General features: G+C 35.6%; 1 protein-coding gene across 1 annotated transcript in view; it reads left to right on the top strand.

Annotated features, from left to right (window-relative positions):
* Positions 1,714-9,285, top strand: part of LOC105159937 (protein arginine N-methyltransferase 1.5) — a 12,796-nt gene continuing 5,224 nt past the window's right edge. Inside the window, exons 1-20 of the mRNA XM_011077201.2 lie at positions 1,714-1,943; positions 2,625-2,742; positions 3,058-3,167; positions 3,352-3,441; positions 3,562-3,627; positions 4,035-4,126; positions 4,213-4,288; positions 4,823-4,909; positions 5,133-5,208; positions 5,393-5,484; positions 5,609-5,644; positions 5,766-5,834; positions 6,199-6,267; positions 6,381-6,434; positions 6,545-6,619; positions 6,891-6,983; positions 7,089-7,192; positions 8,477-8,525; positions 8,636-8,722; positions 8,801-8,906. Coding sequence (XP_011075503.1) covers positions 1,806-1,943; positions 2,625-2,742; positions 3,058-3,167; positions 3,352-3,441; positions 3,562-3,627; positions 4,035-4,126; positions 4,213-4,288; positions 4,823-4,909; positions 5,133-5,208; positions 5,393-5,484; positions 5,609-5,644; positions 5,766-5,834; positions 6,199-6,267; positions 6,381-6,434; positions 6,545-6,619; positions 6,891-6,983; positions 7,089-7,192; positions 8,477-8,525; positions 8,636-8,722; positions 8,801-8,906 — 1,687 coding nt within the window. The 5' untranslated portion in view covers positions 1,714-1,805. The remainder of the gene's footprint in view (positions 1,944-2,624; positions 2,743-3,057; positions 3,168-3,351; positions 3,442-3,561; positions 3,628-4,034; positions 4,127-4,212; positions 4,289-4,822; positions 4,910-5,132; positions 5,209-5,392; positions 5,485-5,608; positions 5,645-5,765; positions 5,835-6,198; positions 6,268-6,380; positions 6,435-6,544; positions 6,620-6,890; positions 6,984-7,088; positions 7,193-8,476; positions 8,526-8,635; positions 8,723-8,800; positions 8,907-9,285) is intronic.

Below are 9,285 nucleotides of genomic sequence, written 5' to 3'. Positions count from 1 at the left end.
GTCAACAATCTATTTCCTAATTTGATTCTTTCTTTATTCTATTCGTTTTATTTATTTATTTTGTTTACATTAGAAAAATTCTTATACTTGTCTCGACTTACACTTAAAAAATTGTGTGATTGAGGACCCCGTGCATAACTGTCATTACATTAATAAGGAACAAATAAACACTGATAATGCCTTAGCCTAATGATTCTAAGATTAAGGTTTCATGAACAAATTTGATGTCATGTATTCTAATTCTACGGGACATGTGGGTATTTGTCTCGCTTTATGTAATTTTATTGTGATTTATTTATCATTATTAGTTATAGTAATATATTGAGTAGACATCATTGTAATTTATTATTGTTATTAGTCAAAATAAGTAAAAAGGTAACAGAAAAGTTCTGCAAGAAAGCAGCTAAGGAAGAAGCATATGCAAAATAACAGAGAACCTTCTTGGCTCAAAACTACAACAACAATGAGTATCTTATGAACAATAAGTCAGAAGAGTTGTCTAAACCATGATGCATAACAAAGTTGGTGCATGAAGAACTGTGGTGTGAATCATAGCAGCATAAGAAATATAGCGACCCCACGACATATAACAGAGAAAACCTTATCGTCGTCATTAAATAAGAAAAACAAGATAGAAACTCTGCAAAGAAACTGGCTAATGAAGAAGCATATACAAAATAATAGAACAATGCAAGGGCTCGTTCGAAATTACTAAAACCCCCTCTCTCTAAATTTATAACATTTACAGCCCAGACCCCATTTCAACGGCCAGTAATTTAAATTTGATTGAACGTCAACGTTCTATTTCTACAAATATACAAATCTAAATATTCTTTGTATACTCATATTAGAAATGTACGGCAAGCAATACAGAGAGCACAACACACGCGTCAGAACACAACTACAGAAGAGCAATGTATAAACCAAAAAAGAACCATGAAACAACTGCCAGAGTAGCGAGGACGAAATCAAAGCCACAGTGAATGTTGAAGGAGAGGAGGTTCGGCATGTCATCGTCGATCTCCGTCTCGATGCCGCAGTACCGAGACTCGCTCTTGTCTCCGCCATATCTCTCTCCCAGCGGCATCTTCTCTCCCTTCCTTCTCTATGAAGAGAACGAGGGTTGTAACTTGTGAGTGAGTGTGTGTGTTGCTTGGAGAGGGAGTGAATCTAGGGTTTTAGCACCCCCGCTCCAATGGACTAAGTTTTTTTCCGCTTCACTAGTCATTTTTCAGCTATTATCATTTTTTTTGTTATATTAATAATTGTGTAAGAAAAATCACCAACGGCTACTTTTTTCTTACCATTGATGATTTTTTTTAACCATTGGTTTTGTAAATAGAATTTGTATAAAAATTTACATGGAAAATAATTTTTGTAATCAATTCATAATTTGTTGTGTTAAAAAAAACTAATAATTTGTAACAAAACCAACGGTAAAAAAAAATCACCAACGGTACACAGAAAAAGTAGCCGTTGGTGATTTTTCTTACGCAATTATTAATGTAAAAAAAAAAGAAACGATAAAGGCTGAATTTTTCCTAACAGTAATAATTTTTTCCAGCTGTTTTTTTAAAATAAATAATTGCCTAATTTTTCCAAAGGATTAATTTTCTAACGGATTAATTTTTCAACCGTCATATTTTTTTCCAGCTGGATTAATTAGTCCGTTGGAGCGTTCAAACCCTAAATTCAGCCTTTATAAACCTGACCCCCCTCTCCAAGCAACACTCACTCACTCACAACTCACAACTCACAACTTACAACCCTCGTTCTCTGGCTCATAGAGAAGGAAGGGAGGGAAGATGCCGCTGGGAGAGAGATATAGCGGAGACAAGAGCGAGTCTCGGTACTGCGGCGTCGAGACGGAGTTCGACGATGACATGCCGAACCTCCTCTCCTTCAACATTCACGGTGGCTTCGATTTCGTCCTCGCTACTCTGGTCAGTTGGTTTTTTAACAATTGGATATTGCTTCCATTACAGGACTGCATAGTTGCTTGATTTTTTAACAATAGGTTTCTTGTATCATGTAATTGAAAAATTGTTCTGCACGTGGTGGCCAATTAGCCAGTCATACATCAGCTGGTGGCTGTTATATCTGTGTGAATGGTCAGTAGGCTCACCTACATCATTATTTTGATAACCTCCTATTCGAGAGACTGTAAGTTTCTCGCTGTGGTTATTAACTACATCTAACTCTTGTAGGAACTATAATTTTACTTTGTATTGGTAGATAGGATTAATGTTAAGAAGTTGTGTATTCTTATATAGATGCTACTGGGACTAGCAAATAATGTCGTAGTCAGAATTTAATATGAGTTTGGACCATATCGTACAAAAACCAACATTGTGCATTCTATGTTGTGGTAGGAAGTGAATTATTGTTATATATGTTTGTATCAATGTTGCTGATAGGAGTAATATCCATACCATCATTTGTTGGTTTTAATTTTAATTTGGGACTCCACGGGAAGAATGCGCATTTGTTTTCTTTTGACTGTGGGTTGGTTGTGGGGTGTGTCATTCAAGTTAACCATGTAGCTGCTTTGACTTATGAAAAGAATGAAATGTAAAAATTTCCATTTCAAGCAACCTGCCTTATTTATAAGTTTCATGATGCAGATGGATCCTAATTATAGGCCTAGTCAAGTGGATGAGGACACTATCAGATCACGTGCTCTGCCATTTGCTGGTTCAGACTTGGTTCTAAGCCCTTCACAGTGGAGCAGTCATGTTGTTGGTTCGTACCTCTTCCTGACTATTATTCCTTTATATCTTGTTGAAAATCCTAATTTGTGTAATTAGGTCTCCTTATAATTTTGTTCTCTTAGATCTTTTTTAGTTAACTGGCCCATGTGTAACTTTTTTGCTTTATTTGATAATCAGATACAGTAGGATTTACTTATTAATGATCTCTTAGGATGTAAGATTTCTGGAGGTGTTCATTTTAAATCCATTCTTGATAATTTGAATCATTGAAAAATTTGGTGAATAGAGATAATCACTTGCCAATCACTTAGTTGGAAAGCTCCATTGACTAACATCACCTATATAGGCAAAATTAGCTCTTGGATTGACTTGGATTCTGAAGATGTGACACTCCGGAAGGATTCTGAAATTGCATTGAAACAAGAATTAGCCTGGGCTTCTCATCTCTCTTTGCAGGTGAATTAACCTATTGGAGTATTGTTACCTTGTTTTGGGTCCACATTTCCATCCCATGATGAGAGTACTTTATTGTATTGTTCTCCTCATACTCATCATACATGTTTTTCAGGCTTTTCCTTCATGCTTGTGATCCAGTCACTGTTGTTTTTGCTGCTTAAGAAGCTGAGATTTTCATTTGCAGGCTTGTCTCCTGCCTACACCTAAGGGAACCTCTTGCGCTAATTATGCAAAATGTTTGAATCAGATTTTGCAGAACTTAGGCAGCATGCAGGTAACTTTGAACCATTTCCATATCATTACTGCTTATTGATTTCTATTGCCGGTTAATTGTTTCATGTACTTTTATACATTCCCTTCCCCTTTTTTCTTATTATTTACTTCTGTATTGAAGTTGTGGCTTAGGATTCCACTGGAGAAGTCTGAGAATGATGAAGAGGCCAGGAACCCAGAATATATGGTGAGTAAAGTTCATTAATCCCATTAGACGTGTTCATCACAATGTCCTCCAATTTGAAAGTCACTTGTTTTTATCATTTGGCATGGCTGATTTCTAATTGACCAGATCAGATCAATTTGGATCTTTCTGTCTTCATTCAGTATTTTGTTCGTTGCTCTTTTGCTATTAACCTCTGTATCTTTGTCTTTTGGCCTTGAGCAATTAAGTTAATATGGTGACATTTGTTGTTTGATAAGCTAGAATGACAGCAAAATATTTAAGAATCTGTCATCTAATTATATACTTTTTCCCATGTTTCTGTCTCTTATTGTTGATTATATTTCATTATGCTTAGCCCATTTATCGTTTTCCATGTAGACTCTTTTAACTTAAGCTTACTCTCATGTCCCCTTTTATTTTCCATATAGGGTGAAGGGCATACTGATTCATGGGAATTATGGAATTCCTTTCGACTTCTTTGTGAACACCATAGCCAGCTTGCAGTTGCACTTGATATTTTGTGAGCTTAAAATATTATGATTGCAAGTTGTAGTTTATTGTTTATATACTTTGCTGTCTGAAAAGCTTTTTCTTAATGTTGACCAGGTCCTCATTACCTTCAGCTTCTTCAGTTGGACGATGGTTTGGTGAACCTGTTCGAGCAGCCATAGTAAATACAAATGTAAGATTAAGTAGTACTTTTGTAGCCAGTGTTATTACTTGATGATGGATGTACTGTAGCAAATAGTATTGCGGCCGCTTTTTTAGTTATGACAATGAGGAAGGTGTGCACATAGAGGAGTTCATGAAAAGATAATATAGATAATAAAGAAACTTTGCTGCTTTATCACTCATAACCTATGTGTGAAATGGATGCCGCTGCCTGTCTGATAATCCTTAGGTTGTTGCTAATCTTCTTTAGAGAGTAAGTCAAATTCTGTGGTAGTATGCAATTCTTTAAAGATTGCCTATATTCTTTAAGAAAAACCTTGAACAAGAAAACTCCCTACAGCGCTGTATATTCCGTTGACATCTCTATAAAGACTAGCTGAAGAAGTTATTGGACAAATCGTCGGTATCTACCGCATACTACTACTTTACACCTTATAAGCTGATATGTATTCAACTATAGCAACAAATATGATAGGTGTATATCCATGTTCAGGTGTAAGTTTTTCATCATTTTTCTCACTGCTTTGAACTGTTGTGTTGCCAGTCTTTTCTAACAAATGCACGGGGCTATCCTTGTCTGTCGAAGCGCCACCAAAGATTAACAACTGCATTTTTCGATCACTCAATTCAGGTAGTTTTGTGACACATGGTGTTTTGCAATTCAATACATGCTGTTGGAATTTGCAATGCCAACATAAAAAATGATTAATTTGATGGTTTTTTGTTGCGATCTGTTAGTTTGATCTTTCCCCTACTGTCCAGTTTTCTTCTATGGCCTATGAAATATGTTGTCTTAAGGATCATCATTATAGACTCAAATTTATAAGATGCTGTTTCCTCTGGGTGTTGTACAGGTAGTAATTTCTGGCCGACCAGTCCACAATGTACCTGCGGGTCCCACAGGAGCAAATGCTGATGATCATGTTGAGGGTAAGACTTTGTGAGCAATGTTAAATCATACTGTATTAGCTGAGCATAAAAAATAAAGTGATGGTCTCTATAACTTGTCATAATTATTTCAGTCAACTCATTGTGTGTTATACTTGATGGTTCTCTACTACTGACACTTTATCATGGCTCATTTAAGCATGTTTACAATGATTCTGTTGCTCAGGTGGTTGGAGACACCCCTTAAAGGCATACTTGGATTATATTGCATTCCTATACCAAAAGATGGATCCCTTTCCTGAACAGGAACGTTTTGAGGTAAGAAATCAAACCACTTACACCTCCACCCCCCTGGGCGCTTCCCAATCCCACAACAACACTGCACTTTCATACAGTGTTTCGTTTATTAATTTTGTTTTAACTTCCTTATTTGATTTACCAGCTTGGATATAGAGATTATCTACAGTCACCCTTGCAGGTGAGTTCCCACGTTAAATCTGACTTTTTGGTCAGCACTATTCTTTTTGACTTGGGAAATCTGTTGGTCTTTGATTCATATACTGCTGTTCCTCTGACTTATCTTCTCACTAACTTTGCAGCCTCTAATGGACAATTTGGAGGCCCAAACATATGAAACATTTGAAAAGGACACAGTTAAATACAGTCAGGTATGCTTTGATTTTTGTATAACTTTCCACAACCATTAGATGTGAATATTCATATTGTTGATAGAAGTCCAGTATACCAGAATGCAAGTATGTAAAAATAGCAAAAAGGAATCCCTCTTGTGAGGTTCTATTCCACAAAGGTATTTGCAGCTCCTTGCAGGATGGCAACATCTACTTGAGCATTATGTTGATTCAATAATAAGTTGTGTTTTCATTTTAGAAGTAATATAGTTTATGGCTAATTTTCATTTTGCACCCTGTACATAGTCCATATGGCAGAAGGAAAAGGGGCATGCATTTCGAAGCTTAGTGTCTAATTTTTTTTGTGGAACTTATGTCTTAATATTGTGTCATATCATGACAGTACCAAAGAGCAGTTGCTAAAGCTTTGGTTGACAGGGTTCCAGATGAAAATGCTTCCGCAGTGACAACAGTAAGTTGATCTATTTCCGTAATCTTTATATTCACTTAGATAACTGCAGCTGCAATGTGAGTTCGACTAAGGTGTGGGCATTCCGATGATACATTTATTGGAACCTTTTCTAGGTGTTGATGGTTGTGGGCGCTGGACGGGGGCCTCTTGTCAGAGCATCACTACAGGTATATTTTCTTCCACTCTGCCAATAGAATGTGTAGAAACTATGAAAAACAATTTGTTGAAGCATGCTAAAAATCTTGTGTTTATACGTCGCACCTTTTTTGTTTGACAGGCTGCTGAAGAAACTGAACGCAAATTAAAAATATATGCTGTAGAAAAAAATCCAAATGCAGTGGTGACGCTCCATGTAAGTTTCATTTTGCTATTATCCGAATCATTTTCTGGAATCTAGTTCCATTACGGTGTAAAATGTTTTCTGCTACTTAGCTCATATATAAAATTATTACTTCTTACATAAGCTTTTTTGTCCAACAAAGTTACAAACATGCTAGATTCTAGAATACATAACAGTTACCAGAAACTAATGTTTTTCTTATTATATTTTACTGATTTGCAATTTAAAGATTTTCTCAAATGAAACTATTAATGCAAGTTGCATTTTGATGATTTGAAAACAGAGTTTGGTCAAGCTAGAAGGATGGGAAGATATTGTTACCATTGTTTCCAGTGACATGCGAAATTGGGATGCTCCAGAGCGAGCTGACATACTGGTGTCATACTTATTGTGCAGTTAATTTTAAAGAACACTATGAGAAGTTACATTGATTGGGAAAGTACACCTAATAAGATTCTCTTGTTTTTTTAACTTAATGTAGGTCAGTGAGTTACTAGGATCTTTTGGTGATAATGAGCTCTCACCTGAGTGTCTTGATGGAGCCCAAAGATTTTTGAAGGAAGATGGAATCTCAATCCCATCCTCGTATGTACTCTGGTTCCCTCTTCCTACTGAAGTGAAATTAGCTGTTAGAACAAAGGATCCACTGACACAAAGCCATATGGGGTGTTTAATGCATGTTGCATTTTAGTCCATATGGGGTGTTTAATGCATGTTGCATTTTAGTCAGTTTAGGCGTACTATGATTATAAATGACCTGCTGGTTAGACATTATTGCATTTTCTCAACATCTCCCTTATGTTATGCGTAGGGTAAAATTCAGTTTAGTCCCGATATGATTTCAACTTCAAAATAGTCCTTGTCTTTTCAACTCAATTCAAATTAGTGTCTCCGGTGGGTGATGTTTTTCCCCATATTATCTGTATAAAATTATTTGTTTTTTACAAAGAAAATCATTTTAGCCCACTTTTTATTTTCTATTTGCATTTTGGTCCTCCACACATAAATTTAGAGGAATATAACCATTTTAATTAGAAGAATTATCATTCAGCAACTATTTAGATAATAATTTGATTAATGACATATGAATATAATTATTGTGAATTTAATGAACTTGTATTTTTCAAATAAAAAAGCGCTTGAAAAATAAGTTAAGAAAAAATCTTTTGAAATTAAAATGTTGAAGAATAGTACATAATTTTCAAAAGTTTTTTCCTTAAAATGTTTTTGCTCTATTTTTATTTGGACTTGCCAACTTATTCAAGTGTACCTTTTTTTTATTTGAAAATTGTGAGAAGTTTGTTATATACACGAAACTTATGTTTATATGTCATGATCAAGTTATTGTTTAAATGATTGTCCAATTGTTAACACTTCCAATTTAAACGGTTATTATTTTTTTAAATTTATATGCAAAAGGGGCCAAATTGCAGTTGAAAATGAAAAGCAGGGATATGAATGATTTTTGTTAAAAAATGAACTGGTGGCAAGTGTGAGATCATTTAAGGATGATCTCTATTGTATTTCGTCCAATGTGAATCTGTGTTATTCTTGTCTTGTTGTTCTCTTAAATTGTTCTATCAAGAAACTAACTTATGAGGATGCAGTTACGAAGAAACTTATGCAAACTACTTTTGAATATATTTACTGTATAATTAGTTAAACAAAGGCCGCCGAGCAAAACTGCTGAGCTTTTTTCACATCGATTTTCTTGTGTTGCTATCATATGAATTCCTCTTTGTTATGGCATTGACAGGTATATACGAATTTCGTCTAACCTGTGACTGCATGCAAACTGCTGAACTTTTTTCACATCGATTTTCTTGTGTTGCTATCATATGGAATTCCTCTTTGTTATGGCATTGACAGGTATACGAGTTTCATTCAACCTGTGACTGCATGCAAACTTTACAATGATGTAAGTCTGGCATCCTGATTCTCCATGTTCAGTTATTCTTCTTTGTTTGTTTTGGCTCTTCGCTAGATTCCTATTACATACGCTTCTGTGTCTATTTTTTGATGGTACAGATCAAGTCACATAAAGATCTTGTGCACTTTGAAACTGCTTATGTTGTCAAGCTGCATCGTGTGGCAAGAGTTGCACATACTCAACCAGTTAGTTGCTTCTTGTGAAATCTGTTATTTGGCATTGTGTCTGGTTCTAGCGTCACTTTTCCATTTGCTTAAATGTAGGTCTTCACATTTACCCATCCAGAGTATTCAGCCAAGTCAACCAATCAGCGCTACAAGAAGCTTCATTTTGATATTCCGAGTGACACTGGTTCTACATTGATTCATGGTATGTGGTTCCAAAGCCTTATCACACTTCATTGCTCAATATACTTGCAAGACAATGGAAATACATACTCTTGCCAACTTCTTGAACTGAGAAATGATTGATAACAGAGAAATGATATATTACTGCTCGTTTCTTTACATTTATTTGTCGCTATAATTTCAACTTTGAGTCCTGACCTGGAAGTACTATAATATATATTGGAAGAGGAGGTGCCATAGGATAAATAGTGTCTGGTGTGAACGAAGTATGGAACTGGTGCAGGTTATCCAGCTATCTGTCATCTTTCGTCACAAAAACTCCTAGCAATATTTCACTTGGCTTTCGTTAACATTCACTTCATGCCATAGGATAAATAGAGATTGGGTTGGTTGGGGGGGGG

The sequence above is a fragment of the Sesamum indicum genome, linkage group LG1 (assembly GCF_000512975.1).
Source record: "Sesamum indicum cultivar Zhongzhi No. 13 linkage group LG1, S_indicum_v1.0, whole genome shotgun sequence".
Classification (NCBI taxonomy): domain Eukaryota; kingdom Viridiplantae; phylum Streptophyta; class Magnoliopsida; order Lamiales; family Pedaliaceae; genus Sesamum; species Sesamum indicum.
This window is presented reverse-complemented; position numbering and strand designations above follow the sequence as displayed.